Here is a 21,182-nt window from a genome sequence, read left to right on the forward strand (position 1 = left end):
ATCATCAAAACTTAGTTCTATTTGCTGGACTGGACTCCCTTATTAAATGGCAGCTCTGGAAATCTCACCCTAAATAAAGATCCTTCTACCAGCAATGGGGACTCCACTTGGGTGGGGCAGGGGTGCAGAGCTGGGCTGACCCTCTGGAGTAGCCTGGTTAACAAGGTAACTTTGTGGGAGTGCCTTGCAAAGTACAAACAATAGTTTATATAGCATCACAGACATTAGTGTATTGTTTTTATTTTCCTAAAGTGATTTTAGGAGCAATACTTTAAAATCTAGACTCAATATTGTAAACATAATTCTAATTCCCATTTATTTGACAAACTACTGTGAATTAGGTACTGTGCCCGCTGCTTTTCACAGGTCAACTCAATTAATGTTCTCAACAACCCTATAAAGTTGGAATTATCATTATTCCCATTTTACAGATCAGGGAAATGATGTGCAAATGTCACCCAAGGTCTCAAGTGGGATTCAAACATGGATCTGTTGGTTCCCAAGTCTATGCTCTGCTACATTTTACTCATGGATTGAATATAAATTTTCAAAGATGAATAAGAGGCTGGTGGGCCCAAGATTTCCAGCCAAATTCCAGTAATGCTGCCCTTGGATTTTGAGAGTTCCGCCTCTGTTCCCTCAATAGGCATCATGACTTCTCAGCCTTCTAAGGCACATGGTGGCAGTGCTTTGCTATTTACAATCTCCTGAAAATCAGCTTCCTTTCTTCCATCCCAAGTTAACCACATCAAGATTAATATATCTACCTTGGAAGGATCTAGGGCTCAGTTGGCCCTACGAACATTTGAAATTACAGTTCCTGAGTCTAAGGATTTTTCTAGCACAGAGACTATTTTGTTTTCTGGCCAGGACATCAAAACAAAATCTAATACCCTCTACCCACCTCCAAAAAATCAGTTTTCTTTTTGAAATTAAAAGTGCATTTTGTAGTTTAGGGGAAAAAAAGACATCAAGAAATAGCAGCTTATTTTGCTTTAATATCCCAAAATAACCTGTGAGAATGGGACAATGTTGCAAAACAAGACAGAGATTTGTACGTCTCACTCTGAGGAAGGAACTGATTGGAGAGAAGACACCAGAAATTGAATTGCTGGATTACATGTAAACAATAAATGAGGACTGGCAGGGGGTGAGGGGTGAGATTCACTGAGGAGAAAGGGACTTACATTGTCATTTCATTGGCATGTCCTAAGGATGAAAAATGGCCTTGCTACATGATGTTCCACCTCCATAGTGTAAACAGTACCTGGTGCTAAAGAGACAAAAACTCACACAGCAGTAGTGCGTAAGGGCGTGAGAAGGAACCGACAGTAGAATAAGTCCTGGATCCTCATTCCTACATGGCTCCCAAGGACCTCTCAATGGTCAGTGCCTTGCAAATGCACCATTCATCAATACTGGTTGGTGGAAACACTTAATCCAAAAAAGCCAAGGTGAATATTCACTTTGTTTCTGTCCATGCTCTTCAATCAGATGACTTGGATAGGTCCTGGGGTGGAGGGACGTACCGTATCTGGCCTGTCTTCTTAGGTGATGACGGTGGGTGCAGTGCGTCCCGTCCTTTCCTGGAGCTGGGACACCTTCAGGGCAATGGAAATAAGGGGGGCCAACATGACCTGAGAGAGACACAAAGACAACCTTTTCCATCACTTTCTCTGTGCACAGATTCATACGTGGTTCCAGCTCTGACCCCATCTCTGAGCTCTGGACCTATTATTTGCCTGCCTACTCTAGTGTCTCAAAGGCTCTTCAAACTCTACAAGTCCAAAACTAAACACATGTTCTTTCCCCCAAAACCTAGTTCCAACATTCCCCGTTCTAGTTAACCAACACCACAGTCTATCCGATAAAGTAAGCTAACAATTGACTAGGAGTCATTACTGATACTTTCCCTCCCACAACCTCCCTATCCAATCCATCAGCAAGCTTACATGATGTTTACCTTCCAAATATCTTTCAGCATCGTCCACTTCTCTCCATCCCACTGCTACAACTCTCGCTAGACCAACGTTCTCTCTCTTGCCTGGAAATATGGGGCCCTCACAGCCACTTTTTCAACCTTCAATTTGTTCCCCACACTGTACCCAAAGAGATCTTTTCAAAATGCAATACCCCCATCTATTTCTCACTTTTTAAAAAAGGAGGAGAGACTCTGCTGCTTAAACAGATTTTTTGTTAATACTAAAAAAATGAAAATCACTTATCTAACTTCCCACTTTACAGATGAGGAAACTAAGACTCAAAGAAGTAAAGTGATTTGACCAAGTGACTCCAGGGCAAAGCCAGAGCCAGAAGCAACTGCCCACTGTTGCTTTCCCTCATCTAAATCTCCACCATCCTACACCTGGATGAAAGGGAGAGCCAGCTCCTCATGCCAACCACACCACTCACAATTCCCCCTGGGGCTTGTACAGTCCCAATAAAGTGCTGGGGCTGTGTGTGGTCCAGCAGCTCTGGGGTAAGAGAGGGTGTTGCCCTAGCTGGAATGGTGGCTCACCTGGACATTGTGGGCAGTCCACACCCTTCAATACCATCCCACCTTCCCCCTCCACTCCCTGAGGACTGTGGTTGGGAAGAAACTTATCTTTCACTCATTCTTTGTATCTACCGTGTGCCAGGAATTTACCTTGAGGATAAAAAGTCAAACACAGTTTCCTTCCCCCTTCCTCTTACTCTATTATTGTGTGGGTCTATGATGTAGAGTTCGGTGCCTTTTGTTTAAGTTTTAGGAATGCCTATCGCACAACAGGGTTCTAGCAGTGACTGAAGCTGGAGGTTGGCCACTGGAAAAATTGTAAAGATGAAGCGTCCTCTTACCTCCCCCTTTGTGTAATAAAAGCAATCACTTTAAGAGCTACCCTTTCTCAAAGGCTAATCTTATGTGCCAGACACAGCATTCAGCATTTTATAACAACTGTCTCCTTATATCTCTACAACAGCTTTACGAGGTGGTAATCATTCTTCTCATTTTACAGGCAGGGAAACCAAGGCTCAGAAAACTGAAATAACTTACCCAGGGACATACAGCTGTTAACAGGGGCAGGAAAAGAATTTGAACCACCATCTCTCTAACTCCAAAATCTATGCTCAAAACCACTATGCCAGGGATTTCCAAAAGAGTTTCATGGGATTTTAATTAGAGGTTAGATGGAAAAAAAGGCTTTGTGGAAAATAAGCTTGGCAAATGCTATTTAAGCAGGTATCTTCAGTGTATCTTCTCAAAGCCTTTACGGTGTCAAGTGTATTGTAAATCGCCATTATGGGGCTAAGTTAATACACGGTGTTTCCTAAATTTTTTTTTTTTTTTTTGGCTGTGGAACTCTGAATGGGGATTACCCACCAAGATAACTGTTGTGAGGCATACACTTTGGGAACTTCTCCCCTGTGTGTCACACCCTCCTTTGGCTCCTCCATTTTGGTGGCTGTCTTCCAAGTTCTCAGTCCCTCACCTGGCTCCCAGGCTCCCTCCTCTGGAGACTCTTTGGGTGGGGCAGGGGAACCCAAACCACCAGGCTACAAGTTTTTAGACTTTTCAGTGAAGAAATTTCTTGCTTGGCCTGTCTTTCCTCTACCACCAAATCTAGAATCGGTGTGTGTTCTGCCAGGGCAGGTGATCGACTGAACCAGGCAACAAATGGCTGGTGACCGACCAGAACACCAGTTATCCTGAATCTGCCACTTCTCAGGTGTGCAAACCTACTAGCTATTGCTTAATTTCTGTGCCTCAGTGTCCTTATCTGTAGTGGGGATAATAATAAAGTCTATCTCATTTGAGAATTAAATGAGTACATCCACATAATGGGCTTAAAACAGAGCCTGGTTAATAGTAAATGCTTGGACAATTGTTAATTATTTCTGTTGTTATGAGGCATTGAAAGAAACATGGAGGAAAATGAGCATGGCTGGTGCTCTGGGTATCAGGTTGAGTAGTGTCCCCCCAAATTCATGTCTCCCCCAGTACCTTATTTGGAAATAGGGTCTTTGCAGATATAATTAGTTAAGATGAGGTCATAGTTGATTAGGGTGGTTCCTAAATCCAATGACTGCAGCTTTTCCAAGAAGTGGGAGATTTGGACACAGAGATACAGTCAGAGGAGGGAAGACGGCCATGAAGAGGGAGGCAGAGATTGGAGTGATGCTACCACAAGCCAAGAAATGCCTGGGCCTTCCAGAAGCCGGAGGAGTCAAGGAAAGATCGTCCTCTAGAGGGTTCAGAGGGAACATGGCCCTGCTGACACCGTGGTTCAGGACTTGTAGCCTCCAGAACTGCAAGGGAATTGATATCTGCTGTTCTAAGATACCCAGTTTGTGGTACCTTGTCATGGCAGCCCTAGGAAACTAAGACGCCTGTTTGATCATTTGAGGAAAGAGTTGTGAAAACACAGGTTCAGTGAAACCACTATCATTCCCTCTAACAGGAAGAACCAATCAGAGCACAGGGCTTGGGCATTACCTGGGGGTCCTGGTAGATCTTGGTGATGTCCTTCTCGTAGCTGTCAATGTACAGGCGAATGGTTGCTCCCGCACTCCCAGTGCCACTCAGTCGGAAGATGACACGAGAACCATCTGCAAAAAGGAGCCGCAAGCCCTGGAAAAAATAAGCAGAGATGTTTTTCCCCCACATACTGGAGAGGAGATTGAAGGTTGGCAAATTATGAGGGGCCCATTTGGAGACCAAATCTCATCCAAACTTGGTCTATCGGAGGATTAAATACTTGATAAATGGCAGCAATTGAGCCTCAGAAATCTGCGTTCTGTCAACCTCTCACTGCGTCCAGATAATGCAGGCTTAGCTAATGCAGGAGAAGCAATCTCAGGGTGAGGCGGGAGACTTGGTAGTGCTGATACTGGATGACACGAGGCCCTCCCTCTCCTCCCTGTTTCCCTTTGATGTATGGACCAATGATTTCAGTTTGAAGCTTAATAAATAAATCTCCCACTTCTTGGAAAAGCCGCTGGATGCAGAAATTTGATACCCAGATAAGGAGGGTAAGTAATGTGGTACATGCAGAGGATGCCAATCTGTACCTTCCTGCTAAGGAGGAAAAGAAACAGAAAATCTGAAACCAGAGCACAAGAGGTTTCAGGCAGACAAGAGGAAGACCATCTTGTTAAAACACTGATAAACTTGTTAAAACTTCTTGTTAAAACCTACTCCATGGGGGAAAACATTTGGAAACCACAGATCTAATAAGGGTTTAATATCAGAATATATAAAGAAATCCTTCAACTTAACAACAAAAGACAAACAACCCAAATAAAAAATGGGCAAAGAGCTTGAATAGATATTTCTCCCAAGAAGATATTCAGATGGCCAATAGGCCCATGAAAAGATGCTCAACATCATTAGCCATTAGGGAAATTCAAGTCAAAGTCACAACAAGATACCATTTCATACCCCCTAGAATGGCTACTATTTAAAAAACAGAAAATCACAAGTGCTAGAGAACAGGCAGAGAAACAGTAACACTCATTCATTGCTGGTGGCAATATAAAATGGTGCAGCCACTGTGGAAGAAAGTTTGGCAGCTCCTTAGGAAGTCTGTACTTCCTAATATGTATTACCATATGACCTGGCAATCCCAGTTGTAGCTATATACCCAAAAGAACTGAAAGCAGAGACTCAAACAGATATTTGCACACTGATGCTCATAGCAGAATTATTCAAAATTGCCAAAAGATGGAAGCAGCCCAAGTGTCCATCAACAGATGAATGTATAAACAAAACGTGGTACACATACAATGGAATGCTATTCAGCCTTAAAAAGGAACAAAATTCTGATACATGTGACAACATGAATGAACCTTTTGAAGACATCATATTGAGTAAAATAAGCCAGACACAAAAGGACAAATATTGTATGGGTTCCCTGTTATTAAATAATTAGAATATGCAAATTCATATTCATAAACTAGATTACGTGGTACCAGGGGATGGGGTGGGGGTAGGGAATGGGGAGTTAATGCTTAATTGGTACACAGTTTCTGCTAGGAAAGATGAAAGGTTTTGGTAATGGATGGTGATGATGGTAGTACAACATTGTGAATATAATTAACACCACTGAACTATATTTGAATGTGGTTAAAAGTGGAAAATTTAGGTTGTAAATATGTTACTAGAATTACATTTAAAAAAAAAATCCATAGGATTATACAACACAAATAGTGGAGCCTAATGTAAACTATGGGTTACAATTAATAATATAATTATAATATTATGGTTTCATCAATTATAACAAAGGTACCACACTAATGCAAAATGTAAATAATAGAGAAAAAACTGTGTGTATGTATGGCGGGGCATGGAAACTTTGTATTATTTGCACAATTTTTCTGTAAATCTACAACCTCTGTAAAAAAAAAAAATAATAACACAAAAATAGAAAAGCCTCAAAAAGAAAACAGACTATCAAATGTCCCAAATGTCAAATGTCCCAAATGTCAAATGTCCCAAATGGCAGAGACCCATTCCTGACAGTGACCCAATGGCCAGTCTCCCGCCGATGCCCAACAACTGAGAGCAGGGCGCATTTGCTGCAGGGCCAACCCCAGCCCTTCTCCCTGCTGCCCTCTGCCATTCCTCCCTGGCAGTATCTCTCCTCCTTGCTGCTCTTCTCACTTCAGAGGAAATGGCTGGGAATTCTTGGGTGATATTCTCTGGCCTGAGATAAGGAATCTGGGCAAGACAGTTGCTTGCAGACCCTTCTGTCTTTATGAGTCTGTAAACCCTCCCATAAAAATAAGAACTTTGCATAATGCCTGAACTGATCAGAACGAGAGACACTAACTCCTCGTCTGCTGTTTATCACCAAACCCCACCCAGTGCTTAATCACACCATGACCTAGCTGGGCGAGTCAGTTGATCTTACCTGTAAATCTTTAGAATGAGAAGTGTGGACTAGATCACAGATCCAGACTACCTTAAAGTCTATAATTCTGTGTCTCTTGATGATTAAAAAATAAATGAATAAAAAGATATTTTACTATGATGACCTTTCAGTTAAGAATATTCTCAGCTTCTAAGTCGTCAATACAAAGGTCCTGCAGATGATCTTCCCTCCCACCTTCCTTCCACCAGCAAATACTTGGGAGTGTCTTCGATGTAACAGACAACATGCTGGGCAAGACACCTTGCCCTTGAGTTGCTCACAGTCCAGCAAGAGAGACTGTCAAAAATAACAGGCTATAGGCTGTGCAGTATGAGGAGTGCTTTGCTAGGGGTCAGCACAGAGCACTATGTAAACACAAAAAGGGAAATCTGCCCAGGCTTGCAGATCAGGGATAGTTTTCTGGAGGAAGAGGTGTCTAAGCCAAGATGTCAAAGGGACCATGGATGAGCCCTGAAAACATTTTGCTGAGTGAAAGAAGCCAGACACAAAAAGCTACATATTGTATGATTCCATTTATATAAAATGTCCAGAATTGGCAAATACATAGAGATAGAAAATAGGTTAGTGGTTGCCAAGGGCTGGGGGGTGGACAAACGGGGAGTGACTGCTTAAGGGTACGAGGCCCTTTTTGGAGTGATGAAAATGTTCTGGAATTAGATAGTGGTGATGGTAACACAACATTGTGAATGTACTAAAAGCCACTGGCTTGTATACTTTAAAATGGTTAACATAGTGCATTTGATGTTAAGTGAATTTTCATTTTTTTAAAAAAGTCAGTATTAAAAAAATGTTATCATGGAGAACTCAGTCAAACACGGATGGAGGGAAGGTGTTCCATGTAGAGGGAAGGGCATGCCTAAATGTCAGGAGGTGAGAGCGTGCATAACTAGTTCAAGAACACCTAATGTCCAAAATAGGAGGAGTTCAGAGTCAGGTTGGGGTACACAGAGAGAGAGGAGGCCAGGTCAGAATGGTAATCACAACGTATACAGTATTCGAGGGCAGGGTTTATTTAGCACAGACCCATGCTCAAAATAGAGGTATTTTTTAATTGATTTCTAGCTCTGGAAGGCTCAAGAGCTGTAGGAAAAGTCTTGACATTCACATAATGCTTTGCAGATCCCAAATAATTTTTACATTCAGTTTGCTTCATTTGAGTCTCACAGTGTGTGAGGTAGAAAGGACAAGTACTGTGATTTGCACTTTGCCAATGAGGAAATCGAAGTTTAGTGACAAGAGAATTGCCAAAAGTCACACAGCTGGTACACAGGGGATCTAGAAGAATCCAGGCTATCTGACATTCATTCCAGGACTTTTTCCTCTACTCTAATTTCCTAAAACTCAGTTTCTACCAGAGGCTCTCTAAATTGCAGTGCTGGAGATTGTCAAAGATGAGCAGTATTGTTCTAGAAATGCAGAAGTCCCTCCCACTGACAAGGCTCATAGGTTCCTGAAAAGTCCTATATAAGAAAAATTTCAGGTTAAAGAGCTCAAGGCAATAATCAACAAAAGAGTCAGCACCTCGTTGACAAAAGAGTCAACAGCACCTTGTAATGATGTTTATATTCACTAAAAATAAAACAGTGAAGGTAACAGTTGAGCTACAGAATGCTTACCTGTGTTAGTTACCATGGACAGGATAAAGTTAATTCCCACTTGCCATTTCTTGCTTTCTACAAAAATACCAGGGTTGGCCTTCTTACCCTACAGCTTCAACTTGAAGCTTCTGAATTCTTTTCACTTTATTGCAGATGAAACTCTACTTAGGAATATTTTTTATCCTGCCTGGTCTTCCATCTAAATGCTCAGAAGTTTGAAGGTGGAGCTGCTGCTTCTTACTCAGTGCAGAGAGAGTGCGGCAAGCAGCCCCAGTGTTCATTCCCACGCACACCTCAGCGGCCCCACCCTCCCTGCCTCCTAATGGATGCTAGACACAGTGCAGAGTTTGGGTTTACTTTTCCTGAACTTTTTTCTCTCTCTGAAGGTTTTATTACAAAAGTGTCTCCTCCGCCATCCTTTTAGCCCCACCCTCCCTTTTCTATACCTCCCACCCTAGGTCTCTCTTTTCTTATCTAAGACAAAACTTTCAATCATCCATACAGGACCCAAAGTTCTTACAGAGGGTGAAAAAGGATAAGAAAGGGAAGGCACTTGTGCTAGAAATTTGGGGAAGGGGAATTCCCAGGCACTGAAGGTTAACATGCTCCATCCACCTGCCCACCACCTGCTCTCTACAGAGAGACTTTAAGTAAATCTTGCAGCCCCCAACTCCAAAGAACCTTTGGCTGCCTGGAGAAAGGCCAAAAATTTGGATCTATCAGGAAAAAGAACCAGAAAGTTGTAATGAAATCTGTATCCCCACTTCTTTATTATCACTGTTTCAAAATTACCAAAAATGCATCCATTCTGTGACAAGAGCAGATGACAGAACCAGAGGCAAGAGGACCCTGGTCCCTGGGTGTTCATGAGAAGCCAGGAGAAAGAGCTGAACGAGCCTGTAGCCTTGTGTGCCTGGCACACAATGAGGGAAACCCTAACAAATCTGTCCACATCCAGGGATGGTCCAGTTCTCAACTGGCCTTGCTATGCACCTTTCTTAGAAAGGGGCTTCTTTTTTGCATATACGTTCAACATGGACATCTTACATATAATTCCAGAGGGTGTACAAATCCCTCTAGAGCCTAAGAATCTCAGAATGAGGGCATAGGCAATTGCATAGCACCAGAGCAAAAACCATTTTCCCTTGGAGTACTTGTGAGAATCATGTGTGCCTCAGCAGAAAACCAGCTGAGAAGAGATACCCCAGGAAAACAGGACAGTAAAGGAAAAAATGACCAAGGGGCCTTTTTCTTTTTTCCCTTGAGACTTCAGAAATGAAGCTCTGTGGTGTCTCTCCCACATACCCATATATCTGTTCCTACCTGATTTCTTGAAATGCTTTCATCCACTGGATCACTGTATTCAAAGTTATCTGCTTTCTCCACAGTGTAAACTTTGTCACCCACTGAAAACTGCTTCCCTGCAAAGGAGCGATCGGACATCAGGGCTTCCAAGTCCTTCATCATTTTGTTTGCACCCTCAGCTTCCACCTCCTCATAATCATACCTGGAAGAAGTCATGAAGTTGAGGCCCACAGGCTGACTTCAGATCATAAAAAGGTATTTCAGCACTTTCTTCATCAATTTTTTTTAAAATTCATATTTATTGAGATATATTCACATACCATGCAGTCATACAAAACAAAGCGTACATTCAGTTGTTTATAGTACCATTATATAGTTGTGCATTCATCTCCAAAATTAATTTTTGACATTTTCGTTACCACACACACAAAAACAATAAGAATAAAAATTAAAGTGAAAAAGAACAATTAAAGTAAAAAAAACACTGGGTGCCTTTCTTTTTTTCTCCCCCCACTTTTCTACTCATCCATCCATAAACAAGACAAAGGGGAGTGTGGTTCATATGGCTTTTCCAATCACACTGTCACCCCTCATAAGCTACATTTTTATACAATCCTCTTCAAGATTCATGGGTTCTGGGTTGTAGTTTGATAGTTTCAGGTATTTACTGCTAGCTATTCCAATTCATTAGAACCTAAAAAGTGTTGTCTGCATTGTGCGTAAGAGTCCCCACAAGAGTAACCTCTCGGCTCCTTTTGGAATCTTTCTGCCCCTGAAGCTTATTTCATTTCCTTTCACTTCCCCCTTTTGGTCAAGAAGATGTTCTCCATCCCACGATGTTGGGTCTAAATTCCTCCCCGGGAGTCATATTCCACGTTGCCAGGAGGATTCACTCCCCTGGGTTTCAGAGCCATAGCAGGAAAGGCAGTAATTTCACTTGCCAAATTGGCTTAGCTAGAGAGAGACGGCCACATCTGAGCAACAAAGAGGCATTCAGGAGGAGGCTCTTAGGCACAATTATAGGGAGGCCTAGCCTCTACTCTGCAGCAACAGTCTTCCCAAGGGCAAGTCCTGTGGTAGAGGGCTCAGCCCCTCAAACCACCAGTACCCTATGTCTGTGAGCACATCAGCAACCATTGAGGTGGGGGAGCCCAACAGCCCTGCATTCCCCGTCAGCTCCTCAAGGGGGCTCTGCATATTTTTTTCATTGTTTTTTTTTTTAATTAACTTTTTTTTTTAAATCTACTGTCTAAAAAAAATTGAAAAAAACATACAATAAAAAAATATTTCAAACAAACCCTAACAAGGGAGTCCAACATGTTCCTACTCTACCCCAAGAAAATCAGCTAATATAACAACATTTCTGTGAACTTGTTCCTACCATACTCATCAGAAATTAACAAACCACAGTCATTCCTGGGCATTCAAAGAATGTTAAATTTACCCCCAATAGCTTATCTGTTCTTATTGGGTTATCGTTCCCCCTTCATTAATTGCTCTCTATCGCTAATTCCCCTACATTCTACATTATAAACCATTTATTTTAGGAGTGTGTTGTTTAACCTCCAGGTGTTTGTGAATTTTCTAAGTCTCTGATGGTTATTGACTTCTAATGGTATTGCATTGTGGTCAGAGAATGTGCTTTGAATAATGTCAATTTTTTTTTAATTTATTGAGGCTTGTTTTATGTCCCAGCCTACGGTCTATTCCGGAGAAAGTTCTGTGATCACTAGAGAAGAATGTGTATCCTGGTGATTCGGGATGTAATGTTCTATATATGTCTGTTAAATCAAATTCATTTATCTGATTGTTTAGGTTTTCAATTTCCTTATTGGTCTTCTGTCTTGTTGATCTATCTATAGGATAGAGTGGTGTGTTGAAGTCTCCCACAATTATTGTGGAAACATCCATTGCTTCCTTTAGTTTTGCCAGTGTTTGTCTCATGTATTTGATGGCACCATGATTGGGTGCATAAACATTTATGATCGTTATTTCTTCTTGTTGAATTGTCCCTATTATTAGTATGTAGTGGCCTTCTTTGTCTCTCTTAAAATCCTTGCATTTAAAGTCTATTTTATCTGAGATTAATATTGCTACTCTTGCTTTCTTTTATAGCTTGCATGAAATATATTTTCCATCCTTTCACTTTCAATTTCTTTGTGTCCCTGTGTCTAAGATGAGTCTCTTGTATGCAACATACTGATTGTTCATATTTTTTGATCCATTCTGCAAATCTTTATCTTTTAATTGGGGAGTTTAATCCATTTACATTCAACGTTATTACTGTGAAGGCATTTCTTGGACCAGCCATCCTATCCTTTGGTTTATGTTTGTTAGATATATTTTTTCTCTCTCTCTCTTAATGTCCTTTAATGTACCCATACTGAATCTTTTTAGTACTGAACCTTTCTCAATCTCTCTTTCTCCTTTTTTTGTTTCTCTGTCAGTAGGGCTCCCTTCAGTATCTGAAGTAGGGCAGGTTTTTTATTAGCAAAATCTCTCAACATTTGTTTGTCTGTGAAAAACTTAAGTTCTCCCTCAAATTTGAAGGGGAGCTTTTCTGGATAAAGTATTCTTGGTTGGAAATTTTTCTCTCTCAGAATTTTAAATATGTCATGCCACTGCCTTCTCGCCTCCACGGTGGCTACTGAGTAGTCACTGCTTAGTCTTATGTTGCTTCCTTTGTATGTGGTGAATTGCTTTTCTCTTGCTGCTTTCAGAACTTGCTCTTTGTCTTCGGTATTTGACAGTCTGATCAAAATATGTCTTGGAGTGGGTTTATTTGGATTTATTCTATTTGGAGTTCACTGGGCATTTATGCTTTGTGTATTTATATTGTGTATAAGGTTTGGGAAGTTTTCCCCAAGAATTTCTTTGAATACTCTTTCTAGACCTTTACCCTTCCCTTCCCCTTTTGGGACACCAATGAGTCTTATATTTGGACGTTTTATTTTATCTGTCATATCCCTGAGGTCCATTTTTATTTTTTCCCCATTCTTTCTTTTGTTCTTTCATTTTCCACTCTGTGGCCCTCGAGGTTGCTGATTCATTGTTCCGCTTCCTCTAGTCTTGTACTATGAGTATCCAGAATCTTTTTAATTTGATCAACAGTTTCTTTTATTTACATAAGATCATCTATTTTTTTATTTATTCTTGCAATTTATTCTTTATGCTCTTCTAGGGTCTTCTTCATGTCCTTTATATCCTGTGCCATGCTCTTGTTGTCTGTCTTTAGTTCTTTGATTAATTGCTCCAAATACTCTCTCTCCTCTGATCTTTTGATTTGGGGGTTTGGGTTTGGGTTATCCATATCGTCTGGTTTTTTCATATGTTTTAAAATTTTCTGTTGTTTTTGGCCTCTTGGCATTTGCTTTACTTGATAGGATATGCAAGATTATTCCAAGACTGATCTCTAATTTGTCAGATCTACAGCTTGGTGGCGTACATTTTCTCTAACTAATCAGCAGATGGCGTCCGCGAGTCACCTATTCCCCTCGTCAGTTCTCCCCAACTTTGCCTTTGTAGTGTGGGGGGGGGGTCTGATTCTTGTGGAGTCCAATTGGTGCACCAAGTTTGGTTGTGCTGTCGGTGCTGTCTGCCCTGAATATGGGGTGTGTGTCTGAGTGGTTAGGGAGGGAGGGCAGCTTTAATAATCAAACCTCCCAGGTGTTCCTGGAGATTTAAGGCTGTTGTGAGAGTTTAAACCTTCATTTCAGTCTTGCTACAGATTGTCTCTGCTGCTGACCCACAAGTCCTTGGTATTGGTGTATGGTCCCTGGGATTTCCGAGTGGGTTCCTTTTCCCAGCCGTGCCCTTCTAGGGCCTCTGCTGAGGGAAGGTTGTGCTACATCACAAGTGCGCACTGTCCCTCAAGGGAAGTTCTGGGCCATGTAGGTGAAGTCCCAGCCTGCTGTAAGGATGGCTGTATGGGGCATGTTAATTTACACCTTTTCACACAGCTCCGCCTTCCCAGCTCTGGGACAATTAGCTGTGGGTGCACGAAAGGCTATTGTCCACACCTGATATTGTGGCGTGTGCACGTGTTGCTGGAAACACTTCCCGTCACACTGGGTTTTTTGGCACAGCTCTGGGCTGTGGCTCTGGCACTGGGCAGGAGCGTTCCCAGTCCGCCGGGAAGACGGCTGCAAGGGGCGTGGTTACTTTCCCCTTTGGGCTCACCTCTGCCTTCCTCATTCCGAGACAATTAGTAGCAGGTGCGCAAAAGGCTATCTTCCATACCAGATATTGAGGTGTTCACACGGCCCGTTCCTGCTGTGCTTCACTGTGCAGTTCTCGCTGCCATATCTGCAGCCGCTTTTTAGTTTTTTAAAAAAGAACTAGTCCACTTCCAAACGCCAAACCATGGTTTCCCTACACTGCAGTGTGGCTGCCGGATATTCAGCAGGCTTACTCACTCGTTTCAGAACGCAGACTCCCGGTTTCACCAAGTGCACGGTCCCTGTGGATTTAGCAGACCTTGTCCAGCTGGTGCATTGCTGGAACTGGTGTTCTGGGTCACTTTCTGGCTTTTATCTAGTATTTCTCAAGGAAGTGTTTTTTTTGCCCTGTCTCTCCCAGCCACCATCTTAGGTTCTCTCTCTTCATCAATTTTTGGCCTTCCCCAAAACCACCTAACTTCAGAAGAAGCTAGCAAATAAATGAGCATGCCAGTCACTGGGGATAGGGAAGGTTATGTAGGAATAAAGAAGAGCCAAAAAATCACCAGCTTTGAGGATTTCACGGTAGGGTTAGGAGCTTCTGAGTAATCAGAAAACCCCCGTCTTGGCTTTTTCACAGAATAAAGCTTTAAGAAACTTCAAAGAGATTTGGAGCGATACTATCTAATCTTCAATTCTCTCATCCTGAGAAGGTAGAATTAAGAGCAGTGTTATCTCTAGAGAATTGTGCATTAACAAACATATGTCTCGGGGGCTCTTCTTACCAACCCCTTAAGCTTCTTTGGGGTGAATGAAGGGACTGCTCCCAGTTTGGGACCTGACTGAAGCTGCTAAGATTTTAGCTAAGGAGAGTTTCAGTCTCCATAGGAGCTTCCTAAAATAAGGCCAAGATGAAGGGGCCAAACCCTAACTCTTCACATCTGAAACGTTTCCCTCATTTCAGTGAAAGCAGATTCTGGTCCAAAGGGTTTTGAATTCACCCTGACAGACCAGACCTAATATAAATGCAAAAGGGCCAAGGGAGAGGGGGGAGTGCATTTCAAATGAAATTCTTTTTTTTTTTTTCTTTAAGAATTGTTCTTGACTTCTTTCTTATGAGGTTAAGACTCTTGCAGGCAGCTTTCCTTGACCTAGTGGCACACACCCTCTTGAGAGACTTATTTTTTTAGAGGCTTAAGATAGCAGAGTCTATATTTGCAATAGTGAAACAAATATGATATGTGCAAGATGACACCTCTGAGACATGAGAAATACTGGGAATTAAGGCTAACCTATTCTGGCTCCAGGATTCTATGAATCAAGGACAAAATAGTCCCCTTAATCTTGAAGTCAGCTCTTTTTCCCAGTTAAAATGATAAACAGCAAGCAATTACCACCAGGTGTTTGTGTTTTACATCTGTGACCTTTGGGTGTTTGAGGGAAATGTTCTATAAATCCTAGGCACAGAGGGTGTAGTGGAAAGAATCTGGGCTTTGGAATCAGGCAGAACGAGCTATGAATCCAGCCTCCATCGGTTATTAACTGTGCAAATTCATCTTTTAGAATCTCAGTTGCCTTATCACTAACTGTTTTGAGGTTGTCATGAAACAATGCATGCATGCAAAAGTGCCTAGCACTTTTGTTAAATAAATGGATGGTATATGGAGTCTTAACTAATCATAAATGTAGATTCTAAGGACTTTATTGGCAATACTTGGCTAGTGTTATACTTGAAATTGATTTAAAAATGTTAAAATAGTTTTTAGAAGGGGACTTTAAGGAATTCAAGAGTGACCCTTTCTTGGAACAACTCCTCCTAACCATATTCAGTTCTGCCTACTGTTCATTCATGAACTCATTCACTTACCTATCTAAAAAAATTTACACAATGTCTACTATGAGTTAGGCATTTGGTGATACCACAGAGCCCAAAAAGAGACATGGTCTGCTTTCATGACACTCTAAACTCCAGAGAGCTCATGACTATTGTTCTGAATTACCAGGTTTTTCCAGTGCTTAGAGAGGAGAGAGGCTTGCCTTGGTTCCCAGGTATACTGTGTGATAGATAGCAGGTGGCAGCTATTACTTAAGATTTCCTCAGAAGAATAACTTGAGGGAGGAAGAGATCAATGATCTTGCCCAAAGTTAATAAAAGGATTTTGATTAAGGCGCTCAAGTTGCTTATGGTTGAATCCTTTCTTGACTATCTAGAGATCATGGACTCTTGAATCTGGAATATAATTTCTTAATTCTCTAGTTAAACCCAACCCTTTTATAGGAAAGGCAACTGAGGTCCAGAGAAATTACCTCTATATATTTCTTACAGATAAACAATTTATCTAATATTCTTTTTCTCATATATCCTTCCTAGAATTAGAATTGTGAGGTCCAAGAAAAATTTTGTCAGATTATTACACATACTAGGGGGAAGGCAAATTGGAATTAGTGAAAAGCAATACTGGTAATAAGTAAGTAAGTAAGTAAGTACATAAAATGTTTTTTAAAAATAAAAGTATGCATGATAAAGAAAAATTACTAAGTATTCTAAGTATTTTGTTTGCTACTGAATCCCTCGGCCTGGCAGAAAGCAGGATTACAGTAAATATTTGTTAAATCAGTGAATGAGGTATTGACAAGTACAAATTCTTTGGGGACCTATTTTAGTGAACCACAAAAGTTTATTTGTACTAAGCATAATTGTTTCCATAATTTAAGAATAAAAGTTTTCATACATTCAGTGCCCCAGAGTTTACAAAACACTTTCAGACTAATTATTCATTCAATCTTCACAATAGATAAGTGTTATTTCCCATTTCTACACATAAGAAAACTGAGGTATAGGGAGATGTTAAATGACTTTCCAATCTAATAAGGGACAGAAATAAAATTCTAATGAAATCCTGTGCTATTACCATGTCCACGTTTAAAATCCTTACAAAGTATTTATTCTTTTGAATAATGCTCACTAATTTTTTAAAGGTTCATTTTTTTCTTTTGGCTGATATAAAAGTCAACTTCATCTCAACCCTGACAATTATTTTTAAAATTGCTTGTTGACAGAGGCCGGATGAATTAGGATTGTTTTACCACTTACGATAGGAAAGAACTGGTATGCATGAGAATTCTCCAGCTTGCTTCCCCGCCCCATCTCACACCCCAGCCAGGCTGCAGCTTACCTGGTGAAGAAATTCCGGCCATACTTTTGCCAGTGATCTTTCAGAATATCCTCCACACTCTGTTTGCGGGTTGCTAAGATGGAGAGCCAGGCAAGGACAGCCCAGAGTCCATCCTTCTCACGGATGTGATCAGAACCTGGCGGGGAGAGAGCAAGCAGCTGTGAGAAACGTGACGTCTCCAAAGTACTTGCAAATAAACTCAACTGTAAACATGCAGATCCAATTAAAACAAGTCACAAAACTTTACTGGGGACTCGAATAGAAGGAGAGAAGCACATATTGAATAATGAGACACAATACTGATAAGAAGTTGGTGCTTCCCAAAGTAATTTAGAAATTTGAAGCAAATACCAACAAAAATGTTAGTGGAATAATTTTGTGGAAATTGATATGTCAAACATGATATAGGTATAAAAATCTTTATAAAGATATAGAGTATGAAAGTGAGAGGAAAAGACAAAAAATTTAAATAAACAGAACATGTCTCACCATTATAAATTTTCAGTAATTAAAACAGTCTGATAGCTCAGTGGAATAAAATAGAGAGCCTAGAAAAAGACCCAAGCACATAGCAACTTGAATATATGAGAAAGGTATCATTTCAAGCCTTTGGGAGAAGGATGGATTACTTTTTAAATGGTGTTTGGATAACTGGCAAAACAATTGGAAATTTTCTTCAGTTTTTATCCTTACAAAACACCATACCAAAAGAATTCCAGATGGATAAAACTTCAAATATAAAAACTGAAAATTTAAATACTAGAAGATATAGATAAATACATTAATTTTTTTTAATTCTTGAGGTTGGTAAATACACATATGTGCAGACTTCATAAAGGAAAAAATTATATATTTGCCTATTTTTTAAATTAACATTTCTATATGGCAAAATTATTATAGACAAAATTAAAAGGCCATTGGCAAACTGTAAAAAAAAAATCTTTGCAATGTAGGATAGAGATTTAATACATTCAATATAGAAAAATATTCTTGTATATTAATAAGGAAAAATCAAAACCTCAGTAGAAAAACAGGTCAAGCATATAAATAGGCAATTCACCAAAGAATAAATAGAGATAACTAATAACATAATAAAAAGATGGCATTATTTTTAAGAAGAGAGATTAAAGTTAAAACCACAACAAGAAACTGCTATTCATTTGACAAATTACCAATGATTTGAAATTAAGAATACCCAGTATCAGGGCAGGAGTAAGGAAAATGGGATTCCAACATGCTGCTGTTGAGAGTGTACATTGTTACAATCCTTCCGGAAAACAGTTTGGTAAAAAGTATCAAAGCCTTAAAAGTGTACCAATGTGTGGATCTAGCAGCTCCTATTAAAACAACAGGGACTGGTTTATAAACGATGACACATCTGTCTCCTTCCAAAGCCTTGCCACTATCAAAATTAACAAATTGCCTCCTTGGGATGTGCTTGAATGCATGGTCTTTGGCAAAGAAAGAATGAAACACTTTAATACCAAGGGCCTGATGTTGGAGCAGAATTCTCATTTTTTGCCTTTAAACTCCTTACTCTGAAAAAAAAGAGAGCAGACTATATTGAATTCTATTTTCTGCTTTCCAAATAGGACCCTATACAAATCCTCTATAATCTCAATGTGTTTGGGATACCAGCACTGCATGAATTCTTTATGTACCTATCAGCCCTTTTTGACTTTCCTACTGGGTCTAATTCTTTTTAGAACAGTCAGGGTATGTAGCACAATTGCTGGATACATAGTAGGTATGTTTGTTCCCTTCTGCTCTTCATCCTTTTAGAACCAGTTTAAATGCCCTCTCCTCTCTGTGAGACTATCCCGATGCTTCCCTAGGCAGTTACCAGCTCCTTTCCCTTTCTTTTCCTATAGGGATATGCTAAGAACATTGGTTTGAGACCATCCTCTTCAAACATCTGTTTCTGAGCCTGTCTCCCCACAACCCATAAGCTTCTTGACAGCAGAGAGACTCTCTTTTAACTAAGACTGGTAACCAGTGTAGAACATGGAATATGATAACTGTGAAAAATGCATGAAAGAATTAATCAATTAATCTACTCTAACATTTTCTCTTTCTCTTTTTGATTGATAAAAACATACTTTTTCTTTCAAAAAGATTTTCCTTTCAATGGGTTATCCCTTGTAGAAACAGTCCTCAAAACCTGAATGCTGGTAAAACTAGAGACATTAGGTAATATTTTTAGCATTCTCAATCACAAATTGAAAATGTTCACCTATGTTTATTTATCTATGGGTTTCTATTTGCCTTTACTGCTATTTAAAAGAAAAAAAAGTTAGCTGTCTGCCTCTTAGGGCTTTTGCAAATGATGACATATTTTGGCAACAGTTCATCCCAAGAAGCAAGATTCTGGCAGCTTCCCATATACTAGAAATTCATGACATCAGTATACTTCTTGGAATTAGTTGCTTGTGTTCCTGAGGGTTTTTCATCCCTTTTTTCCTTTTCTTGTCTCTCCTCCTCCTCCTCCTGTTCCTTCTCCTTCTTCTCCCCTCTTTCTTTCTTTGGGGCTAGAATGAATCAAAGCATTGGGGCAGTGTTTCTGTTCTGAACCAGGTATGTGATTTTTTCTTTCCTTTTGAAATGAAAATAAAATCTAAAAATCTCACCTGACGCTGAGTTATTTGGAGATAATAAATTACACACCCAATATTATAAATGAAATATCTGTCCTGGGTAATATAAATAAACAAATATTCTATTCCATTTGCATGATCACAGTCTCTTTGGAAATTCTGATTAATCTTACTTGTTACCTTGGATGTATCAAAACTCTAGGTAATTCTGAATAATACCCATGAAGACTGGGTATATTTCATTTCCTTCAGTGTTCTGATGAATGGTGACATATTTCTAGTGAAAAAAAGCAATGGCACACAGTGTACACATGTGTCATATATGCACATGCAAATGTGTGTGCACGAGTACATGTATACATGTGTGTTTACAAAGCTATTGTTTTTGCAGTTGTGGTTCAGTGGAAAATGTCTTACACTTAAGAGTCAGAAAACCTAAATTTGAGGTTTTGTTACTGATAAGCTGTTGGAATCTGTACAAACCACTTAACTTTTCTGAGCTTAAATGGAGTTTATGCTTCCCTTCTCACACAGCTGTGAGAATTTACTGTGATAAAGTGGATATATTATATAAACTGTTAAGTACTATATAAATGCAAGATTCTATTATGAACAAAGCAGAGAATAAAAAAAAAAAACTTTTAAGGGGGAAATTATTATGTTTTCCACTGATCTTTTTAAGCTTTCAAAAGCAATGCTCCCTAACTGTACGTATTGGGGAAGAAAATGGAAGAATATATACCAATATGCTCTTTTCTCTGGGCAATGTGATTACAGTGGTTATTTTCCTTCATCCTTATCTAATTTTCCCATAAGGAACATGAATTACGTGTATCTTTTTTTTTTTTTAAATTTAAAAAAAAGAAGGAAAAGAGGCCAAGCTCACTTAACTTGGAGAAAATGGAAAACAACGTCCACAAGGACTGCTAGGCCCAGGTTTTTGCACTGAGTTCTGCACTGGGGCTCCTCATACTCAGTCGAGCTCAGTAACAGACTGAGCACCTGGGAATTCTGCCCTTTCAGCATCTTCAAACACCTGTCACTTCACTTCAGCCTAATCAGCAACTTGTGGTAAGTACAAACTCAGCTCAGTCAGGGTACACTCTTGGTCTCAGCCAAGAGAAATATCAGCCCTTGCTGACATTTAGGGATTGAGTTACATTTACCAGTATGGGTGTCTCAGGTGCTGCCTGGGTCCCTGACCCTGCCAGGCGACGGGCCTGAGCATGGGGACACGGCATGTCCAAAACAGCTACATGGGGCTTTCTGAAAGCACCAGAACCTGTCTGTCTGCCTGTCTCTCTCTTTCTCTTTCTCTTTCTGTGTCTCTAGCTTTCCTCTAGTCCCTGAAGATGCTGTTCTCTCTGCCTGGAAATTTCTCCCCCACATACACCTATTAGCTTGGGTAACATCTCCTGCAATTGCATTCAACTTGGCCCTC

At 40.2% G+C, this 21,182-nt stretch overlaps 1 protein-coding gene across 3 annotated transcripts in view; it reads right to left on the reverse strand.

The window, feature by feature from the left end:
- Window positions 1-978: 978 nt before the first annotated feature.
- The window catches only part of PGM1 (phosphoglucomutase 1), a 79,857-nt gene continuing 59,653 nt past the window's right edge, over window positions 979-21,182 (reverse strand). For 2 of the 3 annotated variants that reach the window (XM_037827020.1, XM_037827022.1), the window contains exons 8-11: window positions 17,148-17,283; window positions 9,833-10,016; window positions 4,475-4,609; window positions 979-1,637 (exon numbers count right to left, since the gene is read on the reverse strand). In XM_037827020.1, coding sequence (XP_037682948.1) covers window positions 1,548-1,637; window positions 4,475-4,609; window positions 9,833-10,016; window positions 17,148-17,283 — 545 coding nt within the window. In that variant the 3' untranslated portion in view covers window positions 979-1,547. The remainder of the gene's footprint in view (window positions 1,638-4,474; window positions 4,610-9,832; window positions 10,017-17,147; window positions 17,284-21,182) is intronic. The other variant, XM_037827021.1, reaches the window with a different exon arrangement.

This window comes from Choloepus didactylus, chromosome 2, assembly GCF_015220235.1.
Source record: "Choloepus didactylus isolate mChoDid1 chromosome 2, mChoDid1.pri, whole genome shotgun sequence".
Classification (NCBI taxonomy): domain Eukaryota; kingdom Metazoa; phylum Chordata; class Mammalia; order Pilosa; family Megalonychidae; genus Choloepus; species Choloepus didactylus.